General features: G+C 51.7%; 7 protein-coding genes and 1 non-coding gene across 8 annotated transcripts; 4 read left to right on the forward strand and 4 right to left on the reverse strand.

Moving 5' to 3' along the window:
* Positions 1–421: 421 nt before the first annotated feature.
* ColSpa_11857 (quinate permease) lies at positions 422–12,075 on the reverse strand (the record flags this gene model as incomplete). The annotated part of the gene is made up of 10 exons (XM_049278066.1): positions 422–597; positions 648–888; positions 942–1,255; positions 1,306–1,963; positions 2,017–2,144; positions 10,984–11,242; positions 11,304–11,409; positions 11,467–11,689; positions 11,743–11,829; positions 11,889–12,075. 10 exons carry the CDS (start codon positions 12,073–12,075, stop codon positions 422–424), a joined length of 2,379 nt encoding a protein of 792 aa, XP_049134023.1.
* On the forward strand, positions 2,275–2,487 carry ColSpa_11854 (uncharacterized protein; the record flags this gene model as incomplete). Its single annotated transcript, XM_049278067.1, has 1 exon — positions 2,275–2,487. The coding sequence occupies one exon, from the start codon at positions 2,275–2,277 to the stop codon at positions 2,485–2,487; it is 213 nt and encodes a 70-aa protein (XP_049134024.1).
* Positions 6,632–8,267, forward strand: ColSpa_11855 (uncharacterized protein; the record flags this gene model as incomplete). Its single annotated transcript, XM_049278068.1, has 2 exons — positions 6,632–6,778; positions 6,840–8,267. The coding sequence occupies 2 exons, from the start codon at positions 6,632–6,634 to the stop codon at positions 8,265–8,267; spliced, it is 1,575 nt and encodes a 524-aa protein (XP_049134025.1).
* Positions 9,187–10,204, forward strand: ColSpa_11856 (putative 4-hydroxy-2-oxoglutarate aldolase, mitochondrial; the record flags this gene model as incomplete). The annotated part of the gene is made up of 2 exons (XM_049278069.1): positions 9,187–9,325; positions 9,387–10,204. The coding sequence occupies 2 exons, from the start codon at positions 9,187–9,189 to the stop codon at positions 10,202–10,204; spliced, it is 957 nt and encodes a 318-aa protein (XP_049134026.1).
* Positions 12,076–12,099: 24 nt separating the features above from the next.
* Positions 12,100–13,031, reverse strand: ColSpa_11858 (putative quinone oxidoreductase; the record flags this gene model as incomplete). The annotated part of the gene is made up of 3 exons (XM_049278070.1): positions 12,100–12,500; positions 12,719–12,876; positions 12,931–13,031. The coding sequence occupies 3 exons, from the start codon at positions 13,029–13,031 to the stop codon at positions 12,100–12,102; spliced, it is 660 nt and encodes a 219-aa protein (XP_049134027.1).
* A 1,310-nt stretch (positions 13,032–14,341) lies between these two features.
* ColSpa_11860 (dicarboxylic amino acid permease) lies at positions 14,342–16,165 on the reverse strand (the record flags this gene model as incomplete). The annotated part of the gene is made up of 3 exons (XM_049278071.1): positions 14,342–14,519; positions 14,580–15,415; positions 15,710–16,165. The coding sequence occupies 3 exons, from the start codon at positions 16,163–16,165 to the stop codon at positions 14,342–14,344; spliced, it is 1,470 nt and encodes a 489-aa protein (XP_049134028.1).
* On the forward strand, positions 14,835–16,261 carry ColSpa_11859 (uncharacterized protein; the record flags this gene model as incomplete). The annotated part of the gene is made up of 3 exons (XM_049278072.1): positions 14,835–14,894; positions 14,915–15,433; positions 15,713–16,261. 3 exons carry the CDS (start codon positions 14,835–14,837, stop codon positions 16,259–16,261), a joined length of 1,128 nt encoding a protein of 375 aa, XP_049134029.1.
* A 3,767-nt stretch (positions 16,262–20,028) lies between these two features.
* On the reverse strand, positions 20,029–20,113 carry ColSpa_tRNA_314. Its single transcript is given in 2 exon segments — positions 20,029–20,062; positions 20,077–20,113. It is a non-coding gene; the product is annotated as a tRNA-Glu (tRNA).
* Positions 20,114–20,422: the final 309 nt, after the last annotated feature.

Below are 20,422 nucleotides of genomic sequence, written 5' to 3' on the forward strand. Positions count from 1 at the left end.
GGTGAAGAGCATGATATTGCCTCGATGCCATTGAGCAAGAATATCATGAAAACCTGACATCTACAATGCTGCTGTTGAAGCAACTCAAATCTGATCCGATATGTTGAGATAAGGACCACCTCACCGTGTGAATGAGAGAAAAGCGAAGTGACAAAAATGGAGGACTTGAGGCCGCACACGGCGCACAGTAATCTCTTTTTGCTCGATGCAGGGTAATTCTTCAGATCCATCAATGATAGATCTCCCCATATGCGACTGGCCAGCCACCAATTGTCCTTTACCCGCCTCCAACCAGAGCTGGTACTGGTGCCGACACATCTGAACTACGTACAATCTTCGTGACAAGAGAGAATGACAGAATGATAACCACAACAAATGCCTTGTCTTCGACTGTCGGGCCGTAGCAAGGCCTTCACTAGTTTCATGACTTGGTACGTTCAATTTGGGCGGCTTCGATGTTGGCCTCGAACTTTTCGTCTGTGATGGAGGGAGATCTGGCACGACCAGGGGCTACAACAGCCCTGCCTCTCATCTGAGCCCACACAGTCTTGTGGGTAGGATTTAAGAAGAGGGCATCCATGTCTTCAAGCGTCAGGCCTAGTGTGTGTTAGTGCTTGAACAGGTTCAGTCCCAGTGGGAGAACTCACCCTTAGTCTCAGGGACAAAGAAAAAAGCCCAGATACCCATGAGCATGAGGATACTACTGAAAAAGAAGTATGCCCCGTACCCAAGGTCTGAGATCATGTAAGGCGTAGAGCGGGCGATGATGAAACTACCGAGCCAGGTGGTGGCAGTAGTGATAGACACTGCCAGCATTCTGATTTCGAGAGTTTGCACTTCGGAGGCATAGAGCCAGGTAATTCCTTGCCATGTAGCGCAAATAATGACCTTGGATAGACAGGTTAGCATGCAAAAGATTTTACTGGTCCGGTGTAACTCACTCCGTTGATGTACACGCAAGCCATAGCAAGATAGCCCCAGCCATCTCGATTGACAAGCCCAGCAGCGGCAGCTCCAGCCGGATCAGCCTTCATGACGTATCCTCCGATATACCACATCGGGATGCAACCGAGGGCAGAGCCCCAGAGGAGACCCTTTCTGCGACCGACTCTCTCAGCAACCCAGAAGGTGAAGAGGAACATGCCGAAAGTCTTTGCGATGCCGTAGAACCCAGTAGAGAAGAGCTTCGTGGATGTGCCGGAAATACCGAGACTCTCGAAGATTCTTGGGGCATAGTAGGTGATGATGTTGACACCTGGTACGTATGTTAGGGCAACTTGTTCTTTATGATAGAACTGGTCTTACCGGTGAAGCTCTGGAGAAACATAAGAGCCATGCCCAGACCCATACGGTTGCGGATGCCCTTCTGGAAAAGCTTCTGGAACATCTGTTTCTTGGTCATCCGGTTGGAGGTACGCTGCTCAACTTGGGTGCGAATATCGTTCATCTCGCGGCGCACGTACTCGTGGTCGGCAGGGAGACCACGAATTTGTACAAGAATCTTTTCAGCAGCATCAAAGTGGTCTCCGCGAGCAAGCCAACGCGGAGACTCAGGGCACCAGATCATTCCCAACGCAAGACCCAGGCCTGGGGCAAGTTGCAGACCGAGGGGTACAATCCACTGGGCCCGAGAGTTCACATCGATTGTCCGGTCGGTAGCGTAATTGATCCAAAAGCCCAACATACCACCTCCTTGAGATGCGATCTCGAAGATGCCAACTAGTCGACCACGAATCGAAGGCGGAGCCGTCTCGGCGATGTAAACGGGAACTGTCAAGGAAGATGCACCGATACCCAAGCCGGCGATAGCACGACCAGCGTAGATCAAGTTTAAGTTTCCGCTGGCTGCGGTCATGAGGGTGCCGCCGATCAGGAAAACTGTGCCTGCCATCATGACTGTTTTCCTGCGACCAAACTTTTCGGCAATGGGGAAAGTAAACAAAGCGCCAAAGAAGCAACCAGCCTGGTTTCACAAAGTCAGGCCCGGCATAGTGGAAGATTGGGAGGGCAGCATACCTGGAATGTCGACACAATGTTGCCCTGAATTGTGTCACGAGTCGTAGAGCTGACATTGTCGAGATGGAAGTCTCGTCGGAAAGAGTCCAATGCCATTGTTCCTCCAATGACCGCGGTATCATAACCCACTGATAGATCAGGTCAGTCAACACTCTGTAAACTGAATATGTGTATGATGGAGACGCGCTCCGCTTTCCGTCAAACTTGCGCCACAAGAGGAGCTGCTAGGTAATCAATCATTTCATTGACAGAGACTGGATGCTAGCTGGCATCTTCGAGATCATACAGACAGAATGTAGGCAGCACATAAACATTAAGATCTATGAAAACAACGTACTGGCCAAGGCAGACATGCTGGCGACAAGCGCGATCAAGTGGATGCGCCAATTCCGCACCTCTGGCGGATCAAGCGTGCCAGACGCGTGGGTGCTGAAGAAGCCCATGCTGGGCAAGGAAGACAGAAAGGCTTGACTAAGATGGCGAAGCGACTGTCGTGGGGCAGGAGCGTAACACGTAAGGTGGAGGGGCAAAAGTTGGCATACCCAGAGGCTGCGTAAGTGAGCAAGAAAAACCAAGAAAGCTGGAAGAGGATCCGGCGGGGAGGCAAGCTTTATCTAGGCCGCCGTGACGTCCCACCAACAATGAGCTTGAAATGCACTTGATCGAATAGAGAGCCAGTGTTTGGGACAGAAGCTGTGGAAGGGTCAAGGATCGGCGACCTTTACCCCGCGATAACCCCCATGGGGAAAACTGGGTGGCCATCGTCAAAACCTGCCTTAGATGAAGCATTGGGTGCCCCCCCCCTTCCCCCCCGAAGGCAACAGAATCACACGTTCAGGCCGTCCAACCATTCAACATCGTTGATCTTTGGATGATAACATAAGTCCCTGCACAATTGGACGGGCTGGGCAGAAAATACTTGGCGTCAGCAGATGTGTGGATCAGCCAAGAAAGACGCCGGGGGAGGGGAAACGACAAGTTTTTTGTCTGATGCCACAGCAGAAAGGAATCGCACTCTTTCGCCCCCTAGCTCCCACACCCTTGAACTGAATAGAATACTCTTGATTCATAAGTCTAGCTCTGCGGAAGAGATCTACACTAGCAGAATATAGAGCGCCGAGTGCCTTTTCCGTCACAACTGGATGCACAGCCCGGTACTACGAACCGGGGCAACGCCTCCCAGGTATATTAACCCAAGTGTGAATCAGATGTTCAGAAGAAACGTCACGACAATTCGGACTCGAGCGTTGCTGACAGTACGTACTATGGACATCGAATCTGTTTTAAGACTATATCCTAATGCCTGAAAATGCTTAGACCATGCCCCAACACGCTACGTGAACCTTCCAGTTGACCTCCAATGGGTAAGAAATACTTTTCCGTTGTAACAAATCCCGTATTTTGTTGAGGGGTATTTCAGGAGCTCGAATACAGATTACCGGCTGCGAGACTACACGATGGGCTGTGTGAGCATGCAAGCTGATAACGACGCTAGCTTCGAGGGATTGCCGAGACGAAAACAAGCGGGGAGAACCGGAGGCAAGAGGCTCGACATGCATTGGATTTGATATAACTAGCCTAAATCTCGACGCAACTTGGGTAAAATTGACTTAGGTACCAGCCGTCCGCGTCGGTGCAAAAGGGCGGTCTTGGACTGAGGTTGGATCAAGATGTGGGTGACGAGCTATGACAGGACGGGTGTGTTCCTCGGCTGGTAGTTCATCTGTGCCCGGAGCGGGCCTGGATCTACCCCCAACCTCCTCATCGGTAGTCAAGTTTGAGTTCCGAGACTACGGGAACCGCTGCGCTGTCAAGAGGCGGCTCCATCAAGAACCACTCATAAGCCCCGACGGCTTCGGCGAAATACCCTAAATCTGCTGATATTTCCTTGGTTTTTCTTGGCTTGTCTTCATCTCGTATGTACTGTTTCGCCTCAGATCTCGTGGTATGCAGGGCTCGTTCCGCAGCCACCATCACAAACTGCCACTCTGTCCAATTGCAAAGCAACTTACCTCTTCGTAACCACAACCAGCCCATGTGGTGCTGCGGCGTTGCGAAATCCCCGCATCAAAACAACTGTCTCTTCTTCTGTCACCGGGACCCTATCATATGGGGCCGCTGTTTGGTTTACGACGTCTACAACCATGTTGCATCGGCTATACTTGCCAGCATGTCGGTCCACAAGATCACACATAATTCCACATTTTTAGCTGTGCTCAGCCACCCCCAGCCTGGGGTTCACTTAACCTGGAGATGGAGAACCCCGTAGCTTGGCGCAGAACTCTAAAGGTTTGTGATTGTGCTTTTCCGTTGAAATTTCGTGGGTTTTCTTTGGGCTTTCTTCTCCCACATGTGCCAGACATGTGGATTCCGAGTTCTTTGAGATGCTTTTTGCTGAATGGATACCAAGCAGGGGATCAGTCCGCCGTCGGTATACAAAACAGGCTTATTTATCGAAGCATACTGAGCGGGCTTGACGTTGGACAAGAAGTCTAACTACAAAAATTCAACTACAATAATTTTACGCAACTGCAACATGTATTCTTTTGCTCCAAATTGAGAAGTGACTAGACTATCCCAGTTGGTATGTCTTGATTCACACGGAAGTGGGCTCCTGGAGCTTAGAAACTACTGCAACAGAACGATGCTGCGAAATCTTCTGTCCACTAACGAGGTGAATTATTGTAGGCTTCGCTTTTCATTGCATCCATAAAATTAACGTTAGCGGGCTCAATAGCTGCCGATACGGGCATCAGACCAACCACTGCTGCTCCTGAGCTTCTTCTTGGCTTTTGATGCACTCTATCACTAGCGCATCCTAATGGCTGGTACACGCCCGGGCTTTACATGATCTACAGCTGCATCTCCCCCAACGAAGCCAGAGAAACCGCCGGTGTTCACACACCTTCGGACAACTTCCGTAAGTGACGGCAAGCTGGTCTGATATCAACATGCAAACTCAGTCTATGGTCTAATCCTTGCCATCTTGTCACTCCGCAGCAAGCGAGCTCGCGTACTTTGGCTGAATCGTGGCCCAAATCCTTTGCACTCACTTGCATTAATCGCTTGCTGCGTCTCGGTAAATCTCGACCAGCGTAACATTCCCATTGAATACGACGTCTCCACATCCGAATCAGCAGCAAGAGCACGCGATGCGCCGTCAAAACTGAATTGCGAAGAGATTGTTGTACGCTTGCATACTGTCAACACAGGAGCTCGTTCCCAAATTGACGGTTTGGCGCACTGGCTGGGAGAAATTACTCAAGGACCAAAAGAACCAGTCTGGGTACACACAATGTTCGTAGTCGTGAGCAAGCCACCTGGCGATGGTACACAGAGTGATTCTCATAAAGATTTCTATTTTTCTCCCGAATGGTTCTATATTTCGTTCGAGTTTGTCAGTCCCTCAGAGAAGCCAGTAAACTAGAAATATGATGAAGGCTTCCCCTCGGATCAGCGGCGGTCTTTTGCTGAATGATCACTTGTCTCAAAGCAGTGGATTGTCGTCGAGGCGGGTCATTCTTTTTCATTGCGCTGCATGCGACGTCTTCACTCGACAGGAAATTCAGCTGTGTGGAATGCTTCAACGACATAGAGATTCACAATAATAATCAGTTGCAACATGCTAGGTTTCTCAAGTTTACTCTATTCATCTTGCAGTTGATAATGATGTTGAAGTGGAGGTTGAGTTGAAGAAAATGATATTGATCCATCCTCGAACCTCCAAGCTGTGGCTTGTGGCGGTGTAACCCGCTACCAAGTGCTTGATCGTTTCCAGATTTGTTCCCGGCGTTCAGAAACTCCGCAAATTGCTTTCCACAGCTCGGCGAGTTGGCATTACTAACCTACGGTCAGGAACTGGCTCCAAGGAAACTGTCCGCATAACCGCGTGAGTCAGTGCACGCGACACCAAAAAAATTCTGAGGGGGAATTTTCAGACCCTCCACAACCTCTCCACATTGTGGAGTGAAAAGGGGGGAATAGGTATCGAGCCCCCCGTCCCCGCGCGCTCGTTTCCCCAACTTTGGGTCAACATACGCGCTCATCAACATTTTGACCAGCACAGCAGCGGCCCCAGGCCAAACGAGTAGGCAGAAAGCGAAAGTGGAAACTTGGAAAGGGGAAGGAGAGAGGATGCCCTCCAATGCCAACGAGCCCGCACGCGACTGCTACCGCAAGCATGCAGGAGAATAGTGGGACGTCGGCTCTGCCAAGTTACTCCCGACCACCGAGGAGATCGGTGAGGTCCAGGGAAGGGTGTTTGACCTGCAAGTGAGTACTACACCCGCTACTCCAGGCCGTCTCTCACAGCCGATGACGGGCCGCCGGGCAGTCTCCCGACTCCCGAGGTTGCAGTTCCTCCGATCGGACCGCTAACAAGCCTGGACTGAAGTGAATGTGAACGTGAATAACCATCTTGCTGACCATGACCCACAGACGTCGCAAAGTCAAATGCAATGAGTCCAGACCTAGATGCAGCCATTGTGAACGACTGAATCTAGAATGTAAGTGGCGGCCGCAGAGTAGTACCACCACCCACTCGATGCTGGCAGCTGCAGGCTCTTCCGGGTCTGGTCGTAGCCCAGCCATACCGTCCCATGCCACTGATGCATCCATGTCGCCGGCTGCATCTGTCTTCCAGCCTATGCAAGCCGTCGATGAGATATTCGACTATGCCAGCTTCATGTGGGATGCCGGTGATGCCTGGCAACAGGTCAACCCTGAGCCAGGTCAGCAGATGAGCCTCGATGGACAAGTACTGGTACGTTACCTCGATATGGTTATTGAGCTTCCAAGTTCGACGAAGGGCTAACTTTACACAGCGCGGTCAATATGGTAGTCAGTCACTCGGAAGCCGGCAACCACCCATGACCAGTCCACCGAATCTCAGCCTCCCAGATCGAACCGCTATGGATGATTTGCCGGACCCGTCACCAGTGCCAGACGCAAGCAGCCAGCCAGAGCAGACCACAACTCTGCATGCATCGACTGAAGATGACCGATTAATGGACTATTTCAGCCATGTCGTTGTTCCACCTATACTTGCCGAGGTCGAGACGCAGAAGAAATGGCTGGCGGTTCGACAGGTTGTTGTGGAAATGGCTGGTGCTTCGCAGATGGTCAAGTGGTCAGTCCTCGCTTTCTCTAACTTGATGTTATCTCGTCGTGAGGGGGCCTGGCTCGCCAACCCAGATGATCATTATCAGAAAGCTGTATCAGAGGTGGCAGCTTGCGGCGATGAATCATCCCCTGCGATCGACAGTCCTGGTTCTCGCAGAGAGCACCTACTCGCGACCTTGTTCTTCTTGAGTTATGTAGACATCCTTAGGGGACAGATTCGGGCTGCAGATTCGTTCCTGAAACGAGCTTATGGGCTGTTCCAACAGGGAGAGAAGAGCAACTTTGTTGCCATCGAGAAGCAATTCCTGCAGTGGATGCGTCTTCTCGATGCTCGTGCTGTCTCTGCAGGTGGACAGGGGCTGCTTTTATCCAAGGACGATGAGCTGCTGCTTGTCGAAGCGTCGCCGGCAAGCTTTGACGGAGGCGTTGCCGACCCAGCGAGAGAAGACTTCGCTGACGGTGACATTGAAGATGTCCTGTTCCAAGTCCTATACCAACCAGGGATTGTCTTCTTTCAGAAGGTGCAGAGCTTTATGGGACGAATATCAAAGATCGACCCCTGGCACAGATCTCGTGGCACGGTCGAAGACGAAACGGATGTCATGAACATTGGAGCCGCCATTGCAGCTGATCTTCGGACCTTATACGAACAACGGCCACCGCTGATGGATTACGCCGTGGCAGGGAAGCTGACGGAGCCTCACGTCTCGCCCCATCTCGCCTTCGTTATAACACGCGCCTTCCGCACCTACCTCGCCAACTACCATGCGAGCAAAGTCCACCTACACAGGGTGGCATATAAGTCTTTCCCGTTGACAAAAGAGGCAACCGATGCCCTGAGCCAGATCCGACGTTTGGCAAGACTACTTGTCGATTCACTGGACACAGACAACTCATTGCCTGTCAACATGCTTTGGCCTCTGTTGATGCTGGGCTCCGAGGAACAAGATCACCAAGAGAGAATATGGATCAAAACCCAGATTCTTAGGATGGAAAGAGTCGCGGGCAACGCCAAGATCACGGCTCAGGTGCTAGAGGAGGTCCAGGCTAGGCAGGATGCTGAGAAGATCCGGGTTGACATCCGGTCCGTCATGCACGCTATCTTCAACTCGTGCTTCGCCATAGTTTAACGGACAATACAACGCGAAGCATTGACGAGACTCTTTGGATACGTTAAATAGTCGACATCGCTGGACACGTACTTGGACGATGATACATCAAACAGGCTAAAGTCCAAGTAAGTCGCTGCTTGAATTGGCACTTGACGAGAGGCTGGCTATAGGCTAGGGAGATAGTTGTCATTTCCTGACATCAGGGCTTTGGCCAACCTAAACATGCATCGGTAGAGCGATCAAGATACCCGAGTTATTCCCTTTATAACACCAGTAACGAAGATTTCACCAAAAGATCTACATACCACATGGCCCAAGGCCAAATGACGAATAAATGTCAACATCTCAACTACCCTCGTCCCCCAGTTCACCCACGCGACCGAATCATCAGCTGCAACCGACAAGCCCGACACTAGCGCACCCGACGCTGGTGGGTCCCGATCGGGTGACCCACTTACGGCCGCCAGACTTGGTCCCCTCCGATCGGGAACATGCTTCTGGGCCACGTCCGAACCCGTTTACTGGAACAATCCAAACTTCTTAGAACAAATGAACATGAAAGCGAGGGTCATGCGGGAAGCGAGATGCGGGACGAGCATTACACGATTCGTTCGAGCTGGTTCGCCTCTTGAGACGCTCCACAACATGACCGGCTCGTTGCATGGTCGGATTCATGCCCGTGGGGAAGGTCGGCTTGTCGGAAACATGCCACCCTGAAGAGCCCCGCGCTTCGACATCCAGCGCGGGGTCGAAAGCTCCGAGCCACGGAGCTCAGGAGATACTTCTATTCATTATTTCCATCCTTCCCGGACACACGTTTCCTAGCCAGACTCATTGATACCCCGATCAATTCTTGTTTTCTCCTCTGCCATATTCTCCAACTCTCGTTCCTTGTCAATACCCACTTCTCCATCTCTTCCACGTAAACATCGTCGTAATGGCTTCCGCCAAGTCTTTCCCCGCCGGTATCCATGTTCCCAGTTTGACCTGGTTCGGCGACGATGCCAGCCAGGAGATCGACTGGAACGTCCAGACCAAGCACATTGAGTTCCTAGTCAAGTCAGGGCTCCACGGTGGTAAGTGACTATCTGTAACATGACCTCTCAAGACCTCTGGTTCTAATGGATTTCACTTCAGTCGTCCTTGCTGGAACCAACGGCGAGGCCGTCACCCTGACCAACGATGAGAAGACCAAGCTCGTCAAGACCACAAGGGACATTGCCATCAAGGCCGGTCGTCCCGATTTGACCATCACCATGGGCTGCGGCGGCCAGTCCACCCGCGCCGTTATCGATGAGACTAAGCTCGCCAAGGAGGCCGGCGCTGACTACGCACTCGTCCTCGTCCCTAGCTATTTCCACTTCGCCATGAATGAGGAGGCTATTGTTGGCTTCTTTGAGGAGCTCGCCAACGCCAGCCCCATTCCTGTCATCATCTACAACTTCCCTGGCGTTGTCGCCGGCCTCGATGTCAACTCGGACATGCTCTCTCGCCTGGGCAAGCACCCCAACATCGTCGGTGTCAAGCTGACCTGCGGCGGCATCGCCAAGGTTGCCCGCGTCCGCGCCGAGTTCGACCCCTCAGAGTTCTTCGCCCTCGCCGGCCAGAGCGACTGGCTCGTGCCCGCCTTGTCCGTCGGCAGCAATGGCACTATCACTGGCGTCGCCAACCTGTACCCAAAGTACTGCGTCGAGATCTTCGACCTGTACAACGCCGGAAAGTTGCAGGAGGCTTCTGCCGCTCAGCTCAAGCTGGCACAGATGGAGTGGGCCTTTGGCAAGGGCGGCATCAACGGCACCAAGTGGGTTGTCGCTAAGTCGCATGGTTACCCTTTGACCAGCTGCCACTGCAGACGCCCTTACCCCCAGTATACCGACGAGAAGAAGCAGGCTTGGATCTCTGATCTGGTGGCACCTCTGGCCGCGGAGGAGGCTAAGCTGAACCAGGGTACTTAAAATCATGTGGATCAACTTGAGATGAGGAATGAGAGGTACCTAAAGGCATAAACTGGCGTTTTGGGGAATTAAAACATTCAATGACAGTTATAAAAGGAGTGAATAGACACTATGAAGACTTTACCTAATTTCTTAGTCAAGTCGGTAGATGCTCGATCTACTTCTTTGGGTTGAACCGTATGTTGGTCTATTGTCATCCCTAGACCCTGTGCACGCGCACGTGGGGGCAACATTTATCGTGTGTTTTGCTTCGAAGCAGCAATCAACCCTATTTCAAATTCGACTAATCTTGGGTTGCATCATAACAAGCTGTGATCAAAGAAGGCAACTCAGGCCCAGAAGACAAGACGAGGGCTGAGGAACCAACTGAGAAGTTATTTCTGGGGTGCTGAATCCATTATTAGCAGTTATCTTTCCGGCTAACAAACAAGCATCGTCACCGGTGTGCAAGGACTAAAAGGGGGATGACACGAGTGGAAGGTTGAGGAGCATAACTCTTGAGATGTTTACATCGTCAAACACAAGAAATCGCACTTGAATTTCTCTTCGGTGTCCATGACTGATCTTTCTAAACCAAATTCTGTTTAATTTGTTGACTCTGAACGAATAACGTCGGCTTTTCTGCCCCCAACGTCTGGGTATGCAATACAATCACTTCCTCCAAGTGGCCAAACAACTATCCATCAACGCTCACAATCCTCTGTCTCTCTGAGTTTGCTTTAGACATCCTCAGTATGTTCACTTGACTTTGCCTTATTATCATCAAAAGTTGCCTCGACAAACTTGGTGGAGGGCTCTTGGCGGGTATCGTGGGCGTAGCCACTGCAAGGAAATAGTCAGTAACTGCACAACACGACATGGGACTAAAGGCAGAACCCCATACAAGATAACATCCATCTGGTCCATGGTGAGGCCCTTGGTCTCGGGCAAGAAAAAGAAGGCCCACACAGTAGCGACAATCATCCAGGCAGCGAAGAAGAACCAGGTTCCGTAGCCGAAGGAGCTAAAAATGTAAGGCATGGCCTTGGTGATGGCGAACTGAGTAGCCCTGGATGATTTTTAGCGAATGTAAAACATGTTGAGCCGCAGCAGACTGTACTAACCAGACGACGAGGGCGGCATAGGTTCCGGTGAAGTTGCGGAGAGCACCCGGGAAGATCTCGGCACTGACAATCCACGGGATGCCGTTTAGACCGAAGGACCAGCTGCAAGAATTATTAGACTGGCTGGCATTAATTAATCACGGCGACAGAAGAGCGTACCAGATAGAGTAGATCATGATCATCCCGGTTGCAGCCTTACCACCTGCGGCGGTTGAAGTAGACAGCGCCTTGCCAGCGGCGATGATGTCAGCAGGGTGCCCTACCTTGACGTATACCCCAACCGTCCAAAGGCAAAGTGAGCAGATCAAAGAGGACAAGATGGCAGGCCAACGTCTCCCGAGGAGGTCGATCAGAAAGATGAAGTATATGATGGAGGCGATGGCTGTAGCTCAGTCAGTAACACACCTTGGTTACATGATACTAAATGATGCTTACCCTTGATCAAGCCATAAATTCCTGTGTAGAGAGAAACATCCGTGATTCCAATCGATTTGAAAAGGGTTGGCGAATAGTAGTTGATGGCTGGATGAGCAGATCAGTTTCTGTGACAATTCGGCTATCGGTTGGTTCAAATGATATACCAGCAGCACCAGAGAGGTTATTGAGAGCAAAGGCACAGAAAACAAGAACCAGGCGGTTCCACATGCCTTTGCGGCACAGCATGTTTGCAACACCGCGTAGATATGCCCACTGTCCGCTTCCGTACTGTGCGGAAACAGCCCGCTCCTCGTCAATTTTCTTCTGAAACATGTCGAGTTCCTCTTGCATGTCTTTTCAAGTTGAGATTAGAATTTACTGCGAGCTGGGCACGCCAAAAGTTGCGAAAAACTCACATTTGTGGTCGATTGGCAAGCCCCTGAGACCCTCCAGAACCTTATGCGCACTCTCCGTCTTGTTCTTGCGCAGAAGCCACAGGGGACTCTCGTGAATGAAGAAGCAGCCGACGAAGAGGATTCCGGCTGGAACCAGCTGGAAGGCCATTGGGATTCTCCAGCTGACAGGCAAGTTGGGGTCAATGGTCTGTGTGATGCCATAGTTGATCCAGAAACCGATGACAGATCCAATTTGATATGCAACTTCGAATAGACCGGTGAGGATACCGCGGATCGAGGGAATCGAGAGTTCGCCGATGTACGAGGGGACTGTGGCTGTGATCCCACCGCATCCAACTCCTGTCAGGGCACGCCCGGCATCTGCGTGGAACAAGTTAGACATTGAATACTCCGACCACCGGGTTCCGAGGGGGTGTTTTACAGATGTATGACAGTTGATTTGTTGCGGAAGTCATCAAAATGGCGCCGACGAGGAAGATGACAACGTTAGCCTGCAGAGTCCATTTTCTGCCCAGGCGCTCGGTAACTGGCGACAAGTCAGCTTTTCTGCTTCCGAAAGAAAATCAAAGGATCCGCACTGAAAAAGCAAAGGACTGCGCCGCCCAAAGCTCCGGCCTGGAAGGCCGATGTGATGTTGCTGGAGATGTTGTTGGAGTTCGAGGCGTTGATGCCGAAGTCTCTTTGGAAGCTGTTGCGGGCGATGGTGGTTCCGATGAACGCCGAGTCGTACCCGAAACTAAGAAAGAAGCGTTAGCTGTCATTACATCTTGATTAGTCTTTATCAACTTACAGGAACGAGCCAGTTGCGATGATTGCGGCCTCGATGTAGAGCTTCCAGTTGTACACCTCCTTCGGCGTTGGGCGATCCTCCACAGCCTTGAAGCCACCCATGATTGCGATACCGTACTTATCGGAACTGTGGAGTGCGGCTGATATCGTCGACGAAGTTGTCTTTGGAGTTGTCAGTTGGATGACACGCACACACGCTTCACAGTCACACGTTGCAAGGAGTTCCGGCTGTCAAAGAGTATTTATCCTGCCCTCCCTTACCACCACGTCGGATGGCGCATCCCCACGGGGAACAGGGTGGAGAAAACATGGATGCTTTTGGAGGTTGGCTCACTCACCTCTCTCGTCACTGCGCGTCTCTTTGAGGGGTGGTGTGGAAAGATGGGGGAATGCCTGCTAGTTTGACTCGCGCTTCCGGGGTTTTGACCAACTGAATCCAGGGTGCGCACGTCGGAAGTCGTCCGTGGGCGATGTCATGAACAGTATTCTCACCCGAGCAAGTGGACCGATTCCTTTACGCTAAGCAAGCCACGCAAATTTCTTCACCGCGGGTACCGCATGCTAGTGTCTGATATTTCTTTCTGCTTGAGTCTCCATGGCTTCCATCAGCTGCTATAACAGGTAGTGTATTCGAACAGGAGATCAGATGACTTCCAATATTGGATCAGGAACCGTTCCTCTGCCGGCCCGCCCCACTCTCTTGGACCGCGTGGTGCGCGCCATGGCTTCCGATATGCGACCCGACAAGCGACCCGACGCAAACTACCCGGGATTGACTCCACACCACACGTGGAAATGCGATGAGCCTTGGAACAGAACCAAGTTTTCGGGCCTGAGTAGCATGAACATCTTCTCGCAAGTAGCCAATGCGAGGTCAGACGAGCCGAAGAATGCCAAGCAAATGCCGCTGGGAAGTGGGCTTCCTCGATAGCCAGCATCGGTCGGCAAGTAATCCATCAGCTTAAAAAAAGATTCAGTCAGGATTTCGCTTTCATATGGATTAAGTTATCGGGGGCCAGCAAAAGCAATAATTTGAGCAATGATGTCCAGGGTCAACCAAAGCACGTATGCGATTGTGAAGTGTCGAGTCGCTACAAGCGTTATTTATAAGTCTGGAGCAGGGAGACAGATGGCCGCGGCTCTCGACATCCATCTCTTACAGCATCCTGGCCTGAATTGCGCCGGTACTGATCAAAAGCACATAAACAAAAGTGTAGGCTCTAGCATCAGAAGACCACCAGCACATAGCAAGAATCCGTGTTGAACCGTTTTTGATCAGCGCATGGTGTTTTGGCCGGCGCGTGAATGTTATATATACATTTTATGTGTTGAAGTATGTTTTTACATCATTAAGTTCCCGATGTGAAGGTCGGGTGATTATTTGATATGCCTAATATCCGTATGGTGAAGGGTTACTCCCAAATCCAGCTGACGAAACGGATGGGGCCAGTCTTCTTGACTTCTGGTTCTTCAGGGTATGCATCAGCCTGCTCAATCGCATCGTGCAGAGGGATGTCCTCAAGGGAAACAGCCTTGGTCTTTTTGACGAACTTCCAGATCAGGAAAGCTAGCGTGACAAGCGGGATATCCCTGCGTTTTCGTTAGTGAAAATGGTCCCAGCTTTGCGACGCAGTATATCACAAGACTTACAAATAAGACGAGACGAAGCCGCTGGCGTCCCAGTTTCCCTTGGTAAAGACCTCAAAACCACTGGTAAAAAGGATCAAGACACACATGAACAGCGCGACGTGTGAGCTATAGACTACAGTTCCATTCTCGTTAGCAGTGTCGTTGGACGAATGGGATGCGGGATGCTTACAAGTCCATGAGTTGTTCCACGGCAACCTGCTAAACTCAATGCCCTGCTTCTTCATCGCCTTTTTGAGGCGGATATGATTGTACAAAATGGCGGACCACGAGACCAAAACACCAGCTGCGGTCAAGTCTACGAGCCACCAGAAAACGGTCAATGCGCCGTTGGACAGACTCATGAAGCTGAGGAGCATGAAAACCGTGAAGAGCAATACGCAGACGTATGGCGTGCCCCACGCGGTGGTGCGGAGGAAGATCTTGGGGGCTTGTCCTTTGAGCGCCAGACCAAACAATACACGGGTACCGGCGAGCAGACTCTGGTTGGACGCAGACCAAGCGGAGGTGATGACGACGGCGTTGACCACGCTGGGGATTGCCGGGATGCCAGCGGCCGAGGCGGCGATGACGAAGGGGCTCTGAGCGGCAGTGCCGGACTCATCATTCAGGCGAGGGTCGTTGCTCGCGACCAACATACCGACGATGAGGACGGCAAGCATGTAGAACAGCACGATACGCGCAAAGACGCGCTTGCAAGCGCGGGGAATGGCGCGGCGGGGGTTCTGCGTCTCGGCAGCAGCCATGGCAAGGGACTCAACGCCAGCAAAGGAGAAGACGGCGCTCGTCATGACGCCCCAGTACCCCAGAAACTTGCCCCAGTCGCCAGTGGCGATGTGCTCGACGAACGGACCCGGGTTCTGCCAGTAGCGGAATCCGATGCGGGGCGTGCCGGGAACACCGCCAAGGTCGATGACGAGACCAAGGATGATGAGGAAGATGACGAGCAGGATCTTGAGCAATGCGAAGATGAACTCGACCTCACCAAAGACGCGCACAAAGGCAATGCCAACGACGAAGGTCAGCACGATGAAGACGACGATGAAGACGGACGGGTTGATGTCGGTCCAGAACTCAAAGAGCACGCAGATGGCCGTGATCTCGGAAGGGATCGAAAGGATGTTGCCATAGACCAGGTTCCAGCCGATGGCGAAGCCCCAGGCGGGGTCGACGAGGAATTCGGCATGACGGACGAAGGATCCTGTGACGGGCAGCAGAGCCGAGACCTCTCCGAGCGCAAACTGCACGGAGCAGACGATGAGGCCGACGGTGGCGTAGCCGAGCAGCGCACCAAGGGGACCGCCGGTCTGGATGGCGCCGCCGAGGCCGAGGAACAGACCGGTGCCAATGGCGCCGGCGATACCCAGCATGGAAAGATGGCGCTGCTCCAGACCGCGCTTCAGGTCGCGGTCCTCGGTGGTGGTGACGAAATCGCCGTCGTGATCGTCGTGAGGCTCAAACGGGCCGCCCCGAGGGGTCTCAGGGGCCTCGGCGGCCTCGACGTCCTCGGACGTGATCCAAGCGTGGCGGGTGACATTGGCGATGCCCGGCGACTTGGCGCCGGGGAACGGGATGGTATCGGTGCTCATCGCTCTCGTTACGTTCCTCTCTCCTCTCTTTTTTTTTTCTTGGCTGCGTCCTTCACCGCGGTCGGGCTGGCGGTGGGAGGTGAGAGCAAAAGCTGATGCCGATAAGGACCGGTTCAAAACTGTGCCTCTTGTTGTCGCTGCGAGACAATATTATGTAATCTTGCACCGGTCTCGCAATCGCTCGACGAGATAACGCGATGGGCAACCAGGATATCTTCACCTCAACGGACAATGTCGACAACCGTCTGCTACGCCGATTCCTAGTTCATGCGGCTCTGGCCCATGGCTGGCTTGCAAAAAAAAAAAAAAAAAAAAAAAAAAAAAAAAAAAAAAGGATCACGGAAAAGCCGCACGGGAAATCGGGGGGCTGACGGGGGTAAACACGAAGAAATTTCGTCGTCTTATCGCGAACCCCATTCGGGAAGGTGAGATTTCTCATTTGATGATGCGATTGCGCCGAGCGGGGCCGGTCCACCTGCACTGCGAGCACGTTCCTGGGCTGCCGTACGGACGACGACAGCGTTTCTACGTTATCATATCTGAAACCGAGGCTCTTGTTTTTGTTGTCTCTTTGGACGACTGACTCGTGCGACCGAGACGGATGTTTTGATTCCATTTTGCATATGGATGTTTTTTTATATGTATTTGCTCAGAAGGCTCTTTAATCTCGTTTGCCGTTACCAAACCATTCTGAAGGTTGCGATCCTAGAATGGCCGCGCAACGCGACACGTTTTCTCACTTGCATGCCGTTTAGCCGGATAGACTTCCTGACCCCTGTCTCTTCATCAAGTCGTTTCCTTCTACCTCATAAGCCTGAACTGACAATCGCAGCTTGACAACAAGGTGCAACCTCGGAAACAATTGTGCTATTGAAGACCGTCATGTATCGGAGAGTTCATTTTGCTTTCTATAGCTTGTTTCTGTCCGACCGTGGCTAGCTGCAGCAACAGACAGGCTACCACGATCCGTCTCATGTAAGATCCATGGAAAGTCTTGGCAGCTTACGTTGACCTACGAGCTACAGACACTTATGTCGTCGGAAAACTCATCGTATCTAAACGAGACAGTCTCTCCTGATCTATACGGGTAAATGGCATACTTAGGTTCGGTAAATACATTGCTCTTAGCATTCAAGAACCAGAATCATTTTACGTTTCCCTGAGTTTCAGCGCTTTTTTAGAAATACTATGGATGTTATATCCGATCTTCCCCAGTACCACCAAGCCAGGACTCTTCAAAACCAGTCACGGATTTTGCTGTTTCTACTTAGGACGTGGTTTTTGTGCATTCATTGCCGTGACTGCCACTCAACTGGGCCATGCCTTCTAGCAGCGACTCAATAGTAACATTCCCAAGTTTGAAACCAGTCCTGGCTCTCCCGTCCTTCTTTGTGCCTCCTTGAGCTACGTCCCAGGCGAGTATAGACTTGCACAGAATCGCAATGATCTCAAAACCTGTCCCAGATAAGTCATTCTTCTTCACTTTCAGCGATGGGCTGCAAACCCTGGCCGGCGCTGTCCTCCTAGCCCATCGGGTGTTACCCGCTATGGGTTATCCGGCTCAAGCACAGCGCTCATGTTTCCGCGTCCTGTTGTATTCATGGACACCTTGCATTGCTTCCATGCTATGCCTGCTTTCGTTCTGATAATTATACCGAATCTGGCTTGTCACATGTCGGTGTACAGGTATTTACCGCTTTTGGCAGCTCTCTCCTGCCTCAACTCGAATACGCCCTCTTAGGAGGAGACATCGATGATGTGACAACCTAAATCAGGGGTAGTTCCTCTTGAAGAAGACTAGAAGAAGGGAGGTATCATCGCCGTGGACGGTGATGGCCTTCTCGTACAGAATGCCTCAGCGAACTGTACCCAGGAGCACCAAACAGAAGGGTGTTTCCACCTTTAATACCCGCAAATTGAATAAAGAGGTAGGGAGAATTTGAGTATCGATGCCTCATTAGTTCAGAGTAATACCACTGAAATTGCCAACCGCTTCATGACGAATGGCCGTCATGCCGCTGCGGACGCAAAATGCGGGTAAAGTTATCGGCGACGGTACCATGGTGAGAGTTGAGGGCATATATAATGGCCAGATTTTGTACTCAAGAGCCTAGGTTTTGCGGCTGCTTCAAGAGAGAACCATTCTTTGAACCCCAATATCCGACTATGAGTGTCACTTGTTGCATCATCTCGGAAAGACGAAATTATCAACACACTACAAAGAGCCGATTCGCAGCCAAGGTCAATTCGCCACTTGGACTCACGACAAATGGTGATCCAGGTCACCAGGGCGTGCGTGGTTCACTGGTCCCTCCCGGGGCTGTCCGTCCATAACCCCGTCAACAAATCAGTGTTGACTCGAACGCATAAAACGGTGCCAACGCGGCGCGGTTAAGACAATGCTAGAAGAGCGGCGAAGTACATGCAATTGGATTCATCAGAGGTTGAAAGGGGAAATGGAGAGCTCACTTGGCTTTGAGATGACTCCCTTGCTTCATGCTTGGCCAATGTTCTCCCTGAACCTGTATTATTGTGTTCACACACCAACTTGAATGATACTGCGCTACAAAATGCCGTTCTTTGAGGATAGCTATTCACTCGTCAAGCGATGGATGTTTCGGGGTTGCTGAATATCAGTTTGCATGCTTTGTTTCCCAACAGAAACCTGCATGTATAGTCTCACCTTTCTGGACGCTGCACCCATAACGAAAATGCGGTGCCTAGATCCTGACTATAAACTTTCCACTCACCCGGATACTACGCAAAGATTTGAGACTCAGGTCCTTCCACAACGGGTAATCCTGCGGAAGCCAAGACTGATGTCGCTTTATCGTTGCAAGACGCGCCCAGCGTTGCTCCACCGTCCCATACCACAGACGAAGCTGGAAGCTACGTTGGGTTCCCCAACACAGCACGGTAGCATGAGTCCAGCAGCTTCTGATTTTTATCCAAGCTGACATGGCTCTCTTAGCCTCCCCTATCCAACCGGTCCCGTCTACCTCGAACTCTTACAGATAATGGAAGATCTCTCCCGCCACTGACCCAGGTGACGGCTCGGACTAGAAGATCTCAGCGATGCCGTGGACCGGCGAAGGGGCGAGCTGGAGCACAGAGTTGACGGCTAACATATTACTCTACCGCCGTTGGGCCTGGCGCGATACCATAACGCTAGACAACTCAGGTGGTGGAGGTTGTGTGGGCAGAACCCATCAACAACCAGGCAAGCGCTGCATTTCACTCCTCCGTTGACGCCAACCTGGCAAGATGGCATGACTCTCGGTCGGGAGAACATGAGCGGCAGGAGACGTCCAACGGATGATCCACAAGGAGCGGCGAAGTTGAGCACACAGGGCAGAAGCTGATGTTCCTGAAAACATCAAACACTAAGACGCCTTTGGCTGGAACATGCCATTTGAGAAGGAGTCCGCATTGAGAGGTATGGACTCATGTAGTCGACGAACTGCCATGGCAATCAGTATGGCCTGGTCCTTCGGTGGTTTGAGGTCCAAGGTAGAGCCAGCTGAGGGGTAGGTGAGACGGCTTGTTTTCCGGCACGCTGGTAAGAGCAGTCAGTTCTCGGTTAGAAAACTGATGTCAAGAGATGCGTGAAATGTTGACATGGAGCTGGGAGGGTTTTAAAACGAGGTCAGCTTGACACCTGGTTTGGTCTAAGAGACTTCGTAGTAGACTCTGGTACCTCTTCTGGAGACCAGGCAGATAAGAGACCAACACAAGCCGCACACGGCCGTGCTCGAAACGTTCTCAGATTCATTAGGAATATTTCCCCAAGACATGAATGACCCAGGGATCCTTGGCTCAGTTCTCACATGCAGCAAAAAAAATGTATGGCAAAAGAGAAAATGTTCCGAAACCGAGAATCGAACTCGGGCTATGCCTAACCTCTCACAAGATGAGAGGGCATCATGTTGGCCACTACACCATATCGGATTTGTTTCTTGGCGTTGCTCTGGAAATTCATGTTTATCATTCTGTGGGCAGAGGTGGAGATGCGACCCGGCCCTACCAACCCCCCCCCCTTCACAATCTTCCCGTTGATAAACCTCCTTAAGCTGGCAGCAAATCCGTACACCAGGCATGATCCCAGTTTGCACGACGCTCTTCATCTCACGAAGAAGAGACCTTTGCGATTTGCGTCACAGACTCTGAAGGAAGCATCGTGAGGACGTGCCTTCTCTTGTTCGGCGACACCGGAAAGTCAGGGGAATCCCGATCCCCAATGTTTCCAACGCAATTCAG

The sequence above is a fragment of the Colletotrichum spaethianum genome, assembly GCF_022836535.1.
Source record: "Colletotrichum spaethianum MAFF 239500 DNA, contig51, whole genome shotgun sequence".
NCBI classification, from domain to species: Eukaryota; Fungi; Ascomycota; class Sordariomycetes; order Glomerellales; family Glomerellaceae; genus Colletotrichum; species Colletotrichum spaethianum.